The sequence below is a fragment of the Sarcophilus harrisii genome, chromosome 6 (assembly GCF_902635505.1).
Source record: "Sarcophilus harrisii chromosome 6, mSarHar1.11, whole genome shotgun sequence".
Lineage (NCBI taxonomy): Eukaryota > Metazoa > Chordata > Mammalia > Dasyuromorphia > Dasyuridae > Sarcophilus > Sarcophilus harrisii.
In genome coordinates, this window is record NC_045431.1 from 156,832,517 (window position 1) to 156,851,462 (window position 18,946).

General features: G+C 37.7%; 1 protein-coding gene across 1 annotated transcript; it reads right to left on the bottom strand.

The window, feature by feature from the left end:
- Nucleotides 1-4,477: 4,477 nt before the first annotated feature.
- On the bottom strand, nucleotides 4,478-18,227 carry CCNG2 (cyclin G2). The gene is made up of 8 exons (XM_031941264.1): nucleotides 17,953-18,227; nucleotides 17,413-17,550; nucleotides 16,221-16,358; nucleotides 10,298-10,548; nucleotides 9,986-10,064; nucleotides 9,778-9,876; nucleotides 7,571-7,776; nucleotides 4,478-5,976 (listed from the first exon to the last, which is right to left on the bottom strand). The coding sequence occupies exons 2-8, from the start codon at nucleotides 17,548-17,550 to the stop codon at nucleotides 5,853-5,855; spliced, it is 1,035 nt and encodes a 344-aa protein (XP_031797124.1). The 5' UTR covers nucleotides 17,953-18,227; the 3' UTR covers nucleotides 4,478-5,852.
- Between the last annotated feature and the right edge of the window lie 719 nt (nucleotides 18,228-18,946).

An 18,946-nucleotide genomic window follows, 5' to 3' on the forward strand; every position in this document is an offset into this window, starting at 1 on the left:
TCATCTCTTTGAAAGAAACTTCCTGGTCAATGGGTGTGGGTAATCTCATTTCCAGCTCATCTTGAGGTAACATTTTTGAAGGCTTACCTAAAAACATACATCACAAATTCATTTCATTTCAGACTCAAGTCAGAGGACAATCAGAAACTCACCATAAAATTCAATAAAAACTTTGCTAGTGATGAAGAATAAAAGAATACAATGTCCTAAGCTTAACAAAGAGAATGATTCTTCAACCATCATCTAGGTCAATAATACATTCCCACAGCACAAGGGGCATTCCACTAAAACTTCCAACAACTCCCCATTGACTTGGATTTTTGGACTTCAACTAGGCAAGGGAAGCAAACCTATAGTGATACCAAGAATGACCACCTGTTTCCTTAAAGGGAAACTAACCCAATCTACATAAAATAAGCCCCATTAGTACCACATCCTATTTCTCAATGGTAAATCCCCCCTAGATTTTCTAGGGACCCTCCGCCACTAAGATAATATTAAAACAATTCTAAGTTTAACAGTACTGAAAGAGGAACTCCAAATAATAGGAATAAAAAGTTGACCTATGATTTCACTAATATAAGGAACTTCCTGGTGAGGGTGGGGAATTCCTATCAAAGAAAGTCAGCACCTTCTTCATGATTTTGTCTTACTTGCCTACATGCAGAAACAAGGCTGCAGAACCATAGATGATGATTCCTGTTCCCTGCATAATGACTTAGAAAGTCACATATTAATATTGTAATACAATATTGTATAATATTTTCTTAATTATTTCCCAAGTTACTTAAAGTATGTTAAGCAAACAACAACAAAAAAAAATACAGCTGAGAGCAATGTCAAATACCAGATCTGCCACACAAATAAGAGTTGCCTATATCAAGATAGTTCATAAGTTATGGAACTCTTGCATATAAACCTTCCTGGAGGTTGATGAGGAAATCACACCATATTACCAGCCTACCATGTTTTTTGTACCACCATCCAAAAATTTGCTCTTTTCTGCGAATCCTATCAGGTAGATAATACCAAATACTGACAATTACAAAGAATCAGACATTCCTGAACAAATATAACAATGAAAAATTTTTTTCCTGTGTGGTTTGGATAAAGACTCTCCTTCACCTTATTCTAGGGAGTCAAGATTACTAAAGAAATACCTTTCTTCCAAATGAAGGCCTGTTCACCATAATTATAAAAATGAACAGTTTGGGCTCCTCTGTGTCATTAAAAATTGAAATACTTTCCAATAATTCTACCCCCTTTGTCCTTCTGATCCTCAGACCCTTTTTTTGGAAGGAGCTGTCTTTATCAGAGGTTCATTATACTATTTTGAGCACTGTTAATATCAAATTTAAATAAAACTGGGAAATAATGAACAAAATGAATTAAAATACAGTAGCTGATAATTTTAATGAGTTTTTCCAAGTCAATATGCTGCCAGTAGGGATCCTTATGTTTAATTTATTGGCCCTCATTAACCCTGTTAAAAATTAACACATTAACAACGCCTTCTGAAGAAAGTAGGATTTGAGCTATGTTAAAGGAAGCCAGGGAAGCTACTAGTACAAAGGCATTAACAATGTCATAGTTATTCAGTGATTGGCCCACCACGGTCCACAGGCCAGATACAGGAGCTGAAGACGTTTATCCCCCTCACCCAGGGCTATGAAGTTTATTTAAAGGCCCACAAAACAAAATTTTTGTTTTTACTATAGTCTGGCCCTCCAACAGTCTGAGGGACAGTGAACTGGCCTGGCCCCCTATTTAAAAAGTTTGAGGACCCCTGAAACCTCTAGGAAATGGGACAATCAACCTGATCATCTGAGGTAAGATAAAAAACCCAGTTTTTTAAAAGTCCATGCTAGGGTATTATGATATCTGCTGCCTGAGCTGATATGAAAAATGAATATGAAAAGGTATGGAAGATGGAAAACTCAGCACATGTAGACAAAGGGCCAATCTTGCACCTGCATAGTAAAACAGGTTCCCTAATCAAAGCCAAGGGCATGGGAGTGAAGGATATAAGACAAAACAAAGCAAGGAAAGGCAAGAAGTATTTTTAAATGTTTATTGTAAGGCAGGACCTGAAAACTCCCTTTCATCTTCCCTAACTAGGGCCCAGTTACATATGTTCTCCAAAAGCATCTTGCCAAGTTGCCATTTTAGGGAGCACCCTGTTCTAGAAATCATTTCAGATCACCCAGTGGCACCTACCAAAAGCTGCATTCAGTTTGGTCCTAATGGACACAGAAACTTATAAGATCTAGGATCCAGGATGAAAAACTGACAGCTGGTCTAGCTCTTTCAAGACTCTTCTGGGCCTCATTCTAAAGAAGCCAACTCTTAGAAGTGACTTGGTAAATGGAAACTATGGGGAAAAGGCACAAGTGGAAAATAAGGGTTTTCCAAGTCAACCATAAGCATTTACTAAGCTCCTGCCATGGGTCAAACACTATAGTAAATGCTAAAGAATAGCAAAAACAATGCTCTAGAGTAGCTGTATGTGTTGGGAGAAAAAGAAGTATACTCAAGACATTAGGAAGGTAGAAATAACAAGACTTGGTAACATGTGGAGGGGACAGTGAGAGACGAGACATTGAGGGTGACTTCTAGATTGTGAGCCTGGATACAAAGTGATGTCCTCAATAATTGTAGAAGCTATAAAGAGAATAGGATGTAGGGAGTGCATGGGATGATAATCACTTTTGGCCATGTTAAGTTTAAGATGGCTCTAGTACATCACTTTTGAAATATTGTCAGGAGTTGATACAGGTCTGGAAGTTAGAAAAAAGGTGAGGTAGGGCTGGATAATATGAACGGAGCTAAATAGATCAGAAAATTATCAGCATAGAAATAATAATTGAATTCATAGGAGCAAATGAGATCACTAAGCAAAATAGTATAGAAGGAAAAGAGAAAAGAGCTCAGAACTGAGACTTCAATGACAGTGACCATTAGCAGACATGCCTTGGGTAGATCCAGCAAAGAAGACTGACAAGAAGCAATTTGACAGGTGGTAGTAGAACCAGGAGAGAGCAAAGTCATGAAAACAAAACGTCCAGAACACTTTCAGGTTTCATTTTAGGTTGTATATTATTAGTGCCTTATTATGGACTAAATCACCACTCATACATACACAGTCAACGCAATAGTATATAGTTACAGCATGTTGTTGAGTTGTTGACCTGATCTCATTTGGGATTTTCTTGGCAACAGTACTGGAGTGACTTGTCATTTTCTTCTCCAGCTCATTTCACAGATCAAGAAACTGAGGCAAACTGGATTAAGTGACTTAACTATGGTTCCACAGCCAGCAAAGAGTCTGAGGCCAAATTTGAATTCAGGTCTTCTCATCTCCAGGTTCAGCACTCTAACCACTATGCCACTTAACTGCCTCCATTTGTTTATAGCAGTCTATTATATATTTTGGTACCTTTTTCATTTTCCAAACCAGTGATTCAGATAAGTCTACTCCAGTCCCTCTGCATTTCCTCTACCCTTACTTATCTAAATGGACAAATCTGCTCTGATAGCTACTGGGTATATGCCAATTTTTTTAAACTTCACCAGCTAATCTTCCCAGTTGTAAGCCATAGTCTGATATAAAAGGGCCATAGAAAAAACCAAGTGGCATTAAAGAGTGGTTAGGAGTGTTTCTAGGATAAAATAAGATAATGAATGTAAAATTTGCAAATCTAAATCAATATATGCCAACTATTGTCATTAGCCTCCAGTTTGGTGTTCTAATTCCCCCAGCCTTTTTTATTGCACTCCTGAGCTCAAGAAATTATTGTGCAACACAGATTTATGTGCTAGTCAATCTTTAACAAGTGGGTTCTCTGAAAAAAAAGAAACTCTAGGCACACACACACATAAGAGGTCTAGACAATCAACAAAACAACACAAGCTATGACTTTTAGCAATTGCTGATTTCTGAGTTGTAAACACCCTAAAAACCTTAAATCAGCTCTTGAAAGGCGGATAGCTGCTGATGCCAGCACAGCCTAGGATGAGGCTCTACCCTAAAAGTAGATCTAAATGTAGCAAAGCAGGCTGGCTGAAGGAAGTTAGGGGTCATAAAGCTAGTCCTCCAGAATTCCATTGCTTTAAAAAATGTTCCCCTTCTCCCATCAGAGAAACAACTAAGACGTAGTAACTCATCTTTCTTGGGTCAATTATGGCACAGGGGATACCTTATGCAAAGACATGGAGGTAGGAAACAATATATGGAGACTAGCAAAGAGTATGGCAAGACAGAAAAACGTGATAAAGTAAAACGTGACATCAAATTGGAAAGACAAAGGGGAGTCAGACTGTGAAGAGAAGTTAACAGAGCTAACTAATCAGAAAAATGTAAATCAATAAACTAATTCTTGAGGTTGTACAGTAAGTTATTTAAAATTTGGGGTAGGGAGAGGAAAGGAATGGTTCCTTGTTTAGAAATGAGCGTCATAAATGAGACAAATACAGTATGTTATGCTTCATTAACTTTTCCTTTATTTTGAGTGGTAATCTGTCAGATCACCCCTAACTCTACTTTGGAAAAACAATCAGAGGCCAATTTACATAGAAAAGAAACAAAGCAAGTCATCAATATACAGTTTCTATGATACAGAATACACAATAAATTATATCTACATGCAATGTCTACAGTTACACAATGTAAAAAAATACAGTACTTTTTATGTACATTTTTTTAAGATTTACATTTTTATGTACATTTTGTAAACTTTTTAAAATACATTCTTTGTACAAAACCCAAAGTGTACAAAGTTTATCAGTTCACACATCACCATTCTTACATCTGTACTACAGCACAGACATTTACTCACACACACTACTGGACATCTTTTTTACTTCATATTTCAACCTTGGCCCCCAGTCTAATACCGTTATTCTTGAAATGTGAATTAATTCTATTAACTTCCTGTATTCTCAGAGCATATACTGTAATCATACCAATATATGATTTTTGTAATGCAACAAAACCATGTGTTTGTTGTCACATCCACATTTACCCAGTTCTATGAAATAACCTTATCCAGCACTAAGAGCTTTTATACATATGCATGCAAAACTAGTTCTGATTACTGATTTTATCAAACACTAAAATAAACTAAAGAGCTAAAAACACTTACTTAAAAAGAATGCAAATACTTGCCACCAAGCTTAGCTTGTCAATATTTCTGTAGCTAGTATATCAACTTCAACTAAGACTCTAAATATTAAAATGCACAAGATCAAGACTACTACATTTTTAAGTTTTGCTGGGTCTGTATTGGATATTACATTCAATTTTTAAAAAGCATATCCTGACATGTTTGAATGTATCCCCCATCATGAAGACACATTTGTGAAAACTGTTTAAAGGGCTATCTACTGTCCCTGCCAAGAGAGCATAGGCACACTCCCAAATATGTTTAAATGACAATACCTGAAGACTTTATGTGAAATTGTAAAAGACCCATATATACTTAGACTGCATTTATCTTAATTAAAAAAAAAAAAAAAAAAAAAAAACCTCTGAAAAGTAGTAAATTCAAGGTTCAAATTGTCCCTCCCCTAATCATCCTCCCTCCCCAGCTAAAAAAGCATGACTATTCAGAAGAAAAAAAAAAGTGCCACCCTAAGTATTTTCACTACTAGTCTAAGAAGCATAAACCCATTTAATGGCTTAGAATTAAATATGAAAATAGGCCAGATCTGATCTGAATAACAAACAGAAAGTAGGTGGATCCAGTCCATGCAACTCCTTCCTGAAAGATAAAGGGGAGGGGAAGAATATCCCCTATTTATTGCTTAGAAACCTGTAGGCGGATTCCAAACTTGTACTTCGTACAATGAGATTTCTAAGATTGGAAGCACAGGGCTTGTGCCACCTTGAAATCAAAAAAGAAGGTGCATTCTCGATCACTGGGAGGAGAGCTGCTCAAACTTTCTTCTCCACAACTCATATCTTCACCAGAATCCTCACTGAAAGGGGGCAAAAAGAAAGATCTTATTTACGATATACTTGAAAACTTTCTGCAACCACTTTAAATGTAATCTTGAAATTACAAGGTTATAGTGAGGCACCTTTTTTTTTTTTTTTTAAAACCTCCAAAGACTTCCCAATGTAAACTCTTCAGTATTTAAATAAGAATATTTCAGTTACTTTCAAAAGGAACCATTTGTGCCAGACGTTCTCACTGGTGAACAAGCTGCTATTCCTGAGACAGTTAATACCAAGGACTCAACCAACATCTACTCCCTCCAATTAGAAAACACAATCTATTTATAGAGGACTGAAGTTTGAAAAGTACTCTACAGATTGCAGGTATTTACTCCTGTGACTCACAACCTATGCCATAGGTAAGCACTATTTTTATCTCTTACAACCCATGATTATTATTTTTATCTCCATTTTACAGATGAAAATTGAAGTTATTTGCACAGGATCCCAGAGAGCTAGTAGATTCAAGTCAGGCTTTAGGCTCAAGACTTCAGTATTTTTAAAGCTAATGCTCTATTCACAACCCCAAATAAATAGTATACTACCATTGTTTGATATCTGGATTATTAATTACAATCAAGATAAAAAGATAGTTTTCTGATAGGTTGTAATTGTATTTTACCATAAAATAAACATATCATAATTGAAATGAATTTTCAATCTCATAAAATGTTTACAACTGGAAGAGACCTTAGAGATCATTGTAGATCAACCCTTTTATTTTACAAATAAAGAGTAACCCATGACTCAGATATACAAAATAAATCCTGGTCTGCAAAGGAAAATAAATTGGATTTAATGATCATCCCCCAAAGATTCTATCTCAAACCTATAGTATGCCATTTTAGGTACTTAAAATTAAACCATTAAAAAACGGTTCATGGACATTTCAAATTATTTCCACTAATCATTAAACATTTTGAATAAACATTTTGAAGAAAAAATCTCTATCATTATGAAACCATTAAAAAAAAAAAAAAGATTTTGTGTGTGTGGTTTTCAGATTAAGAGAAATCCTATACAGTATGGATTAAGCTGAGTCCCAAGGTTCTGTTACAGTTAAGCTAAAGCTAACCAGCACTTACAAAACAGAATAAATTATATTATCTATGTTTAACACACAATCAGCTGGTCTGGTATTTCTCCAAAAACTCAAGAATGTGATCCTATCAAAAGTTCCGGAGGAAATATTAAACTAGAAAGACCAAAAGAAGAACAGGAAATCACACAAGTGTGCATCCTTCACAAATGACTTTTTTCCTCTGCCTCAAAAATGTTGTTTTAAATAAAATGTTTACAAGGAAACGTGATGATGTAATGTGCTAGACAAACAGAATTAAAAGAATTTAAATTTTCTTTCCAGTCAGCACTCCTAGGGAAAAAAACATCTGCATGACTGGGATTGCACACACACAGCTGGCTTAATCTCTAGTGAGTCATTTCATTGCTAAAACTATTTCCTCATCTGTCAAATGAAGAAATCGGATTCGATGATCTCAAAAGTCCTTCACAGCTTCAATGTTCTACTAATCATCATATCAAACTGAAAGGAAATTTAAAAGGCAGTTGGCTCACCTTTGACTCTCCTCAAAACAGCCTCCTTCTGGAATTGTGGGCAGTTCAGGAACACTATAATAGCTATTGTGAAGATTCTGAGCTGTGCGTCTTGAGACAATCCATACTAGCTTTTTATGATCGGGTTTGCAACACTCAGGAGAAGAATACTCTGCTAGGCATTTTGAAACTAACTCTCTCCAGTAAGAGAAATCAGCATCATTAATCTGAAAATACAATTTTATTTATGTCAAAAAAACGAGAAAGGTCTTTTAACAATAATATCAATCAGACTCCATATATCAAAATGCCAAGGTGAATGCCAGAAGTATCAAGACTTACAAGATCTATTGAGGACTCTTCAATAATGTATAAATCCTGAGCAATTATCAGAAATCATATTACATGTCCTCTGAAAGCTTTTTTATTTGCACACTTTTTTGCATGTTGTCCTCCCCATTAGATTTGAGCTCCTTGAGGGAAGGGACTGTTTTGGGTTTTTTGCCACTTTTTGTATCCCCAGTGCTTAACAGTGACTAGTACATAGAAGGTGCTTAATAAAAGTTTACTGGATTGAATTCTAGCTTCAAAATTAAATCGCTTAAAATTTGATAATGTATTTCTTAAATTCATTTAATAACTTAAGAGATTTCTCAGAAAGGAGATTTTTCCCCAAACAAGAGGAAATAATACCACTTGCTTCTAAGTTTTTCAAGTTCCCTTGGTAATATTACTGTACGTTAACATGAAGACTTTCAATCATCAAAGAGAAACTAGCTAACATTCATATAATGCTTTTTAATGTTTTCCAAGTGCTTTATAAATACTATCTCATTTAACAATATTAATGACAATAATAACATAATGATGGGTCAACATTTATATGGAGCTTACTATGTCCCGGACACTGTACTAAGCGCTATACAATTACTTATATCATTTGATTCTCACAACTACCCCAGGAGATAGAGGCTATTTTTATCCCCACTTTACAGATTAAAAAACTGAGGCAGGTAGGTTAAATGGCTTGCCGCAAGTCACACAGCTCTAAGTGTCTACCACAGGATTTGAACCAGGCTTGGATTTGAGAAGGCCCAAGTTCAAATTCAGACTCAAATACTAGTAGCTGTACGACCCTGGGCAAATCATTAACACCTGTTTGCCTCAACATCCTCATTTTACAAATGAGGATAATAATAATATCTCTATCCCCCAGGATTGTTGTGAAGATTAAATGAGGCAATAATTGTAAAGTACTTACATACAATACCCTGCATATAGAAGTGTCACATAAATATCAACTATTTATTATTGTTAATAGGTCTGATACTCGCTCCATTCCCATGTACACTACTGTACATATTTTATCTTAGGACCATAATAATCTGAAAAACAATTAACCACAAACTCCCTACAAGACAATTTACAACTGCTGACTGTACTTTCTCATCAAACCACAATCAGAATATCTTATATAAACATTCACCTGGCCTCTTCATCCAATCAAGGAAAATCTGCTTTGCTCCTTCCTTCCTAAGGCAGACCACTGTTTTGGGGCACTTTTATTTTTTAAAATATTTTCTCTTACACAAAGCAAAAATATACTTCATGACTTCTGTTTTTCTGTTCTTCACTATTTTTCATTCTGCTTCGATGCTAAACATTTACAAGCTTAATCCCTCATCTAATAATAGCTCTTCAAAACATGTGAATCACCCAATCCATATTGATGATGCATCCAACAGGAGTCAATTTTGTACTGAGCAGTGGCCATCCATGTGGACAGAACAAAATGATCCCTGATCTCCAGAAGCCTCTGCTTAAACCGGGCACAGACAAGCACATCCATGAAGATGAGCAGCATGAACATATATATTCACATATAACTTCGTTCACATAGCATGTACACGAACGAAGATGTCATCTACCCCACTACCAAGTTTCTTTCCTGTCTGTCCTGGGTTTCTTCCCCTGATCCCCACATTGCCCTCTCCAGTCCTCTGGTTCCAGCCCTCCTAACACGTGGGGCAACACGCAACAACATTCTGAATCAAGTCTGACTAAGGGAAGCAGAAGAGAACTATAGTCTCTGATGTCACTGGAAGATGAAGAATAACCCACTAAAGATGGGAATTCTTATTGCAAAATTTCATGCCTATATTTTGGTTTCCTATGTGTGACTTTTTAAAAGTAAAACCTCTTAAAAAAAAAAAAAAAGACCTATTTACCTTGGAATGCTTTTGAACGAGAAGAATTATTTCCAATAATTCAATAGATTTCAAAGTTTCCACTTCTAGATTAAGAAGGCACAAAGCTAATACAGACGGCTGTGGGGGAAAAAAGGACAGTGCTATGTGTGAGTTTCCTCAGTATATTTATCTCATGATAGTATATAATTATATTGTTATTAAAAAGTAAAAATTTAAAGATACTTACTTTTGCTTTTGAAAAAGTCAGTCGGCAGTTGCAAGCTTTTAGCTGAGCCTCCAATTTATCCAGGCTCAATACTTCTTTCCTATAAAAACATATCAAAGAAAATAAGTTTTACATTGATTCAAAGATTGCCCAGACTAAAATCTTAAATGTTTCCATGACTTATTTTAAAATTTAGAGCTCTTTAAATGAAAGCATCAGAACTGGACTTAGAGAAGAAACCAGTTTTACAATGTACACCAACCACATCAAGCTTCATCACCATGTTGGTTGATGAAGATAAAACTATGGGACATGACACTGACTTGTGCTCACCTTTCTGAAGTATGACGAAGTACGATAGTGTGGTATAAGTGCAAAAAATTTAAGGCAGTAGTAGCTTCTAAATCATAGTGCAACTTTTCAGAAATAATTTTTTCCATCCGTTTTATGTCAGAAGCAGTACATTTACACTGACTAATTCTGATGACATCATGGGTTGATGGAATATTGCATTCCTCTTCAATTATTCTAGCAGCCAGAAGAAAACAACAGACTCCAATGCAAGATAAATGTTTAGGCTTCACCTGAAGAACAAAGACATCTTTAAAAATCTCAAAAAGGCAAAAGATGAGGGGGAAAAAAGAACAGTTGATAGCATGTTTTAAAGAAGCATGTTTACAAAGAAATTTACACACATGATTGCATTTGAATTTTACCAGCTAAGGAGGTAGGTAGATGATGAAACTAAGTCTTACAGGTCAAATGATTTTTTCATAGTTGTAAAGCTTTTAAATATGGGAGCTGAAAACAATTGGAAAATGAGGGGATACCCATCAATTGGCAAATAGCTGAACAAATTATAGTATATGAATGGAATGGAAATGTTTTTTGAGAAATGACAAACAGGCCTACTTCAAAAAAGCCTGGATTGCTGAGTGAAGAGAGCAGAACCAGGAGAACATTGCACACAGAGACTATGTGTGAGCAACTATGATAGAAACTATGATAGACTTTGCTCTTCTCAGCAATACAATGATCTAAGACAATTCCAAAAGACTCATGATGGAAAATGCTATCCACATCCAGAAAAAGAATTATGGAGTCTGGATGTAGATTGAAGTATACTATTTTTACTTTTGTCATTTTTCCTTTGTTGTGATTTTTCTTTTTTGTTCTGATTCTTTCACAACATGACTAACGTAGAAATACATTGAATATGATTGTACATGCATAACCTATATCAGATTGATTACCATCTTGGGTAGGGTAAGAGGAGAGAGGGGGAAAAAGAAGATCAAAATCTTATACAAATAAATGTCAAAAACTAATAAATAAATTAAATATAAATAAATATGAGAACTAGAATTTGAATCTGAAGTCTTCCTAATTCCAAATCCAGCATAGTAGAGAGGATATCACACACCCTTTCTCTTGAGGTAGATTTCAGCTTGATGTATAGAAACACTCAAAATCAGAGACCCTAAATGATTTCTAGAAAATCTGGGACTCCCTTCTCATTTAAGAATTTCAAGTAAAGGCAGATGACCTTTTGTTAACTCAAACTTTGTACTTAAAATATTTATATATTGCCACCTTCCAAAAAAATCTCTTATACCAATATTTATCAAAACAAAGGAAAACCAGTAAGAGTCCAGGCACAATAGAAAGAAGTTTGTTGCAATGATTCTATTGCTTACACTTTATTTTGCTGAGGCAATTGGGGTTAAGTGACTTGCCCAGGGTCACACAGCTAGGAAGTGTTAAATGGCTGAGGTCAGATTTGTACTAAGGTCCTCCTAACTTCAGGACTGATGCTCCATCCACTGCACCATCTAGTTGCCCCTATTGCTCATACTTCAAAAAATATATATACTTCTAAATTCCTCCCAAAGAATAGCAACCTTTAGCAACAATAAATTTAAATTATAAAAATTTTTAAAAGCAGCTGTCCCCCTTTTCAAAAATGCCAGTAATGCTTAAATTGAAAAAAAAAATTTTTGCTTGGATACCAATTTTTTTGATACTAAATTACATTGTCTGCCGTACCCAAGTTTCTTCAGTAGTTCTCTGCTATCAGTGTCAATGTCCCAATACAGCAAGTATTTCAACACTGGAACCACAACTTCTATAGAATTCAAAGTAGTATTTCCTCTTTTTTATCTGCTTAGCTAGCTTCAAATGTGTGTACGCAGGTTGTGTCAATGCATCCCAAAGAAGACCTTTTCTTCTCAGTCATGGAAAAAAGATGCGAGTACTTGGTCACTATGTTTTTGAAACAAGCATTGAAGACAACCTGCAGGCTCTCACTTCATATCTCAAGTCAGAATCATCAAAAGTTCTTTAATAAATGGCCAAACTCCAAGTTTCATTTCCCAGTTACTTCAATGGATCCTGCGATTCCACTATTCCTGTCTCCTCAACCATATTCTCCCAGAGAATTTGCCAGAGAGTTTACCCAACATCCCATGCTAGAGGGGTCTTCTTTCATGGCCTCTGGCATCTCAAGACTAGAGGGTCTCTGGCTGTGCCCCTGGAATCCCCCGCTTTTCCTAAAGGACCAGTCCATTTTATGTCTTGTTATACAATTCCTTGATAACATTCTTTATTCTTGTTCTCTGAAATTACTCCCTGGTTATGTATTAAGAGTCAAGTCAAATTTAGCAGGAGCTTTTCTACTGCTTTCTATATGCTAATAACCTTTACTTCTTCAGTCAGTGGTATACCACATGTCACTGCCACATTGAACACCAGTAGAATGCCTTTGACATCATAGGAAGTATGAGGTCAGTAAAAGAGCTTTGCAATTTCCAGAAAACAATCCAGCTAGCTTGCTCTCTTCCTTTTCAACTCTCAGCCCATTTGTCGTCCATTTATTTGGTTTGTCCCAGACACCCACATAGTTGGGAGGATAAACTCTCTCTATATAGGATGTACACCCTACACACATATTCATCTAAAAAGTATGTTGACATCTAGGAAATAAGAATTCTTTGTTCAATTGGTCAAGTATTCTAGGAAGCTCTGCAATGTTCCCTGGTTTGATTCAATCAGTCATCCACAAACAGGAATACCTAGAAATTCCTGCCACCATCACACAGGTATATCCCAACTTGACCTGGACTTTTTGCACATTCTCCTCCATTACAGTAGCGAATAACTCCAACAAATACATCTCATTGTTTTATGCCATACCTGGTGTTTATGATTATCAATTCACTGAACAGGGTTATTTTTGTTGTATAGCACCTAAGAAATCCTCAATAGCTAGATGGAAGATACGTAGGAAAAGAAAGAGTAGGGAAACAATTTCTTCTATTGTTTCAGATGCCATTTTGATTTTTTTTTAATTAATGAAATATAAGCACAATGGAATTTTATAATTTTACTTTATATATATAATATACATATCTATATCTATTTACAGATATATATATATATATTTATGTATATAGCTATATATAGAACTATTTTTTTAAGACTAGATTTTTAAAGCTGGAAGGGACTTTATCTGCTTTATCATTCAATACCTTTATTTTATCAATGGAAAAAACTTAGGCCGCCCAGGGAAGGTTAAGTATGTGATCTGTCAAAGTAAGAGGCAGTCACTTGAACTCAATGCTCTCCAAATTTAATGCTCTTTATTGTTTGAAAAGCCACCTCAGGGACTGTAATAAAGGGCCCAAGTATGATTGTGTCCCATAACCTTGTCAGGAAAAAGCTTGTTGAGATGACTTTTTACAAATCTTTCCCATTTGTCTTTTGATTGTTGTCCTATTGTTTCATTCTTGGATGAACTCTGAAATGACTTTGCTTAGCTAAATATCTTACCAAGTTTTCTTTAAACTGATTGTACCTCTACTGCTTCTCTCTGCTTTATAAGGTGATACTGGTCCTTACTGTCTGTCACCCATCATCAGTCAGTGTTGTTTTCAGCAGGCCTTGTTCTCCCTTTGGCAAGTGATTTAAATACATGTCGAATCAGCTTCTCTCAGGTCTTCTAGTCTCTTTGTTCATTTATAATGACAATTCATTTATAATGGTTTACATTTTGAATTAATGATAATCTGTATCAATGTCATTTGTTTCTATTACCTATTATTTATTTTCAACAATTTGTTCAAATAATTCAGTTAAAATTTTTAAAATTATAAATACATTTGTATATAGTCATATCTATACCCCCACTTCCCTTTCTCATTATTCTCTCTCTCAAAAAAAAAAAAAACCAAAAAAAAACTGAATCTTAACTCTGATGAATTCATGGTATGATTGTATACAGCTCACTCAGGGAAAACTCATTTAAATGTTTTTCTTTTTCTTATAATGTAGTTGGTTTCATTACTTATGATTCCTTGGTATTCTCCATATCCAGAATTTACCTCTCACTCTCTCTCCCCCCTTTTAAAAGCATTGAAAACATAGCTACATGAAGCATCTGTATAATTCACATGTCTTTCTCCTAAACTATATTCTTTTAAATATTTCTTGCTATCCCCAACTTCTTCAATCTCTGCACTGAAGTCTTCATGTATCAGAATTAGATTTGAAAAACCTTATCAAGTTCTTTAGAGAGGTTCTCTCCTACTTTGTCCTCAGCAACCATTGCTGATATACTATAAACTGCATTTGTGTTTATATTGGTCATTTTGCAATTGCTTATCATTAGTACCACTATACAGAAAGACCAAATGTCCCATGAACTATCTTCTGTAAATTCTGTACATATGATAAAAACCCTTTCTGCCAATTCCCTTCTTTACTGTTATTATGAGCTAAATCTTTGCTAACTGTCGTAAAGGATTGTGAACTATTCTTCCATTTGCCTTCTTTCTTTTTCTTTAAAGCAATACTGATGTAATTCAGTTCCTCCAGCAACATGTTCCACTTCTTTGTGTTGCTTAAGTATCTCACATTTAAAGTTCAAACACTATTACAAGTTTTATACAACTTGAAGTACAACATTATTGCATTATTTGTCAGATCCTGCTTTAAACAGAATGAACTTCAGGGTAAATACAGCAATTATTTCAGTTGACACCTCAGTTTAAGCCTTTGTAACCTTTTGCCTAGATTATTGCAATAGCCTCCCAATCTACTGTCTCTTTCCACTTCAGAGCATCCTATCCACAACACCAAAGTAATTTTCTGATGCAAAGATCTGACCACATCACTGCCCAATTCAAATTGTAATGGCTTCATAAGGCCTCTAAGATAAAATAGTAACTCTTTGTTTAGCCTTCCCCCAGCCTGGTTGCAACTTATCTTTCCAGTCTGGAGGACATTATTCTCATTCCTCCTCAGTAATTCAGTCAAACTGACCTCTCTATTCCTCATAAACAACCTTCAAGTCCCCTCTGTGTCTTGACACTGGCTCCACCACACGCCCAGCATGCACACTGTCCTCATCTATGTCACAGAGAGTCCTTTTCTTTGTCTAAAATAGATTCAATTAAGCAGAACCTTTACAATCAAAATTTCCTACTCTTCCAACTACATATAAAACTAGTCCATTTATCTACATATGTACTTGTCTTCTCAATTAGAATAAAAGCTCTTAAAAGTCAGAACTGCTTTGTTAATTGTATTTGCACCCCAAACGCCAGGTAAGTGTGGAAGCTTTAAAAATGCTTGAGTGGCTGGCTGTAAATTTTTCATTTAAGAAGACCTCACTCAGATATTTTTATGTATTTGGGGGGAAAGGTCACAAAACCAGTCAACACTGAGTTTCTAGAGAATTATCAAATACATTCTGCACATTTCATTTTGGTTTAATAATTATATATTCTAAGTACTAGAAACCCAAACACAATTTAAGTTTAGGTATTAAATTTATGAACTTAAAAAAAATTCTGTACATGTACATTTTTGTAGTTTGACAATTTAGGGGGTACACTTGTGCAGTTTAACCCCCTCATTGATGCTATAATCAGGAGAAAGTGGGAGATCACTACACTAGCCTCATTACAAATAAATGAAAAGAATCCTTATTAACCCCAAACAGTTTTAAAAATAAATCTATGCAGCATTTCTTTCTCTTCTCTTCATCCCCTACAAGTTAGTGAATAGAAAATAAGTAAAATATGTTTGCTTTTTTTTTTTTAAACTATCTCATCCAAGTTAAGTTACCTTGAACAAAAGGCTGTCTAGAAAGCTGCCAAACCTAGCACATCTCATTGTTTGAAGAACAATTTGAATCAACTTGCATTGGTCTTAAATACCACAAAATCCTACTAAAAAACAAACAAGTAGTTGGTACCTTCATAAGAGCCAAGAATCGATCCAAAATGTTGACAGCCAGGACAAATGTTTCAGTTCGTGATCCAAAAAAGTTGGCTAAACTCCTAAGATCTTCCACCTTGACATTTCTCAGTCTTGGACACAAAGTGTTTTCATTCTACAACAAAAATGAAAGCGAATTTTATAAAAATTCCTTACAGCCAATTATTTAACCGATTAAACATATATTTAAGTGATTAAAAATGAAAAGATGACAACATTTTCTTTTGTTGAAAAGAACTCTGGAAAACACTTGGGAGTTTTTAAGCAAGACAACAAAACTTCCAGTTATGGTAAAAGGGAACTCAAAACAAAATCAAAACCAAACTTTTCCAATCCCCGAGTTCAATCTAATTAAAACAAACAACCCCCCCCCAAAAAAAAAAACTGAGGAAATGAAACATTACTGGCCAATGGCACAAACGCAGAACATCTTTTAAACAAAGTATTACATCAAATTAATATGTTAATACAGACAATAACTGCCACCATCCTGCAAGAGTATAGGATTTAGATTTCTAAGGGACCTTAGAGATCCAAACCCCACATTTTATACAGGATGGAAACCCTCCCTTTCTCCAAGTCTCCTACATTTTGCCAGAAGCCTTTCCCAGTCCTCAATCTCAGGAGGCGCCTTCCCCCTGATACTTGCCCCAATTTATCCTATCTCGGTTATGGGCACATAGCAACTTGCACGTAGTCTCCCCTCCCTCTTCAGCCCGTGAATTATTAGTTGCTCAGGAGCGGACTTTTTATGCCTTTCTCTTTATCTCCAGCACTTAGCGCACAGTAGGTACTGGGAAAATGTATGTCGCCTTTGTATCCGGGCGTTCCTAATCCAGGCTTAGTAAGTGACCAATAAAGGTTAATTCCTCTGCACAAGAACAGGTTTATTTTTTTTTTTAATTAATAGGTTTCTATGGTAATAAGTACCCTGTGCATAATGGCCCGAGGGTATTTCGACCAATTTACAGTCTAATTCCTAGAAAGTATTCCACAAAGCAGCCTCCAATGAGAAGGAACAATCGGCAAAGACCCGTCCCTTCAGCTTGGGGACAAACATCTGAGGCGCGTGCCCATTCAGCATGCCTTGAGGCATATTTTGCCTAAAACACGTAGGATGGTTTTTTTTTGGGGGCTTCTAAGCCCCAGGATGACCCTCCTCCGCTCACCTCGGAGGCGGCTTCAATCAGGCTCAGCCCCTTCTCCCTGGGCTGAAATCTCTGCTCCTGCTCCAAGTAGAGGTTCAGCAGCCGGAAGAGCTGGACCCCCTCCCGACCGGTCAGCTCCTCAGCCCCCAAGTCCTTCATCTGCAGCCGAATGAGACGAGAAATGAGCCGAGATCCCGGCAGGGGGCTTCGCGTTTCCCAGCCGGGGGCACTGGGCAAGGGCAGCCCGGACCTTGGCCAGCCCCCCCACTCCCACCCCACCCCACCCCCAGGAACGCCTCCTCCCTCCCCAGCCGCCCCCCACCCCTGCGGCCGGCCGGTCCCGGGGGTGGGGGGGGAGGGACAACGGGCTTAATTGTACGCAGGTGTCACCAAGCCTGAATTAAGCACCTACTGCGTGCCAGGCACAGTGCTAAGCGCCGGGGAGGCGGGGGACAAAGAAAGGCCAAGGGCAGGGCCGGCTCCGGAGGAGCTCTGCCTGCAGAAGGAGCCCGGCGCTCCGGCCCCGGGGAACAAAGAAAGCCCCTGCAGCCGCCCACTTACCGTGTCGGGGATCCGGCTCCCGTCCCCGTGGCGCCCTAGCCGGGAGAGCGCGGGGAAGGGGACGGCTCTCCGCGCCCGGCTGCTTCTTCTACAGGACCCTGCGGGTCAGCGACCCTCGGGCGCCCTCATTCATCCGTGGCCCGGTGTCCCCTCCGCCTCCGCCGCCGGCCGCCTTACAGCGCCGGCCTCACAGCAATTGCCTCATCGCTCCAGGTCTTCCCCGTCCGACGCCCACCGCCGGCCCACCACCCTTCAGCCACCCCCACCTCCCCTCGGCCTTCGCCGCCGCCACCGCGGAAGGAAGCTCGAGCTCGCCTCTTGTTTTTGTTTTGAGCTTCCAACGCCCCCGAGGGGGAAGGGCACGTGACCTGCGTAGGGATCCGGGCGAGTCCGAAAGAAAAAAGAGTCCCTCTCTAAAATCGCTCACTCTTCCTTGAAAACCGGCTCCACAGAGCCCACCTTATTGAAAAGATTCTGTTTATAGGGGATTAGGTTCCATCTCGGACGTTCGGAGCCCCGGAATTTATCGTCCATGGGGTCTTGAGGACCGGCAGGGGCGGGGAGGGGAAAAAATGGGGTTGGCGGAAGCAGATGAGCGTACTGACGCATCACGACCTTTAAAGATCCCTGATTTGTTTTGTTTTCACTGTTTTTGAAAAGTCCGCCCAAAGTGGCCGGCTCTCTGATTGGTTAGAGTTGGACAAACGGGTCGCTGATTGCTTGATACAATCCTGACTCTGGATTGGTGAAAAAGAGACGTGTTTGAGTTCTTGGATTGGCTCTCTCCGTACCTAGAGTCTCTCTCTGCCTTCGGGCCTTAGCAACTCTATTGTTTTGAGCGCGCATGCTCAGATGCCTATATTCGCATCGCCCCCCATTACCTATTCTTCCCCACCCCCACCTGTCCTAGGGGAATTCCATCCGGGTTTCATTCTTCCTGAGAGCTCGGCCAGCCTGGTTGGCAAACCTGGTGGCGCAAAGGTATTTCCCGGAT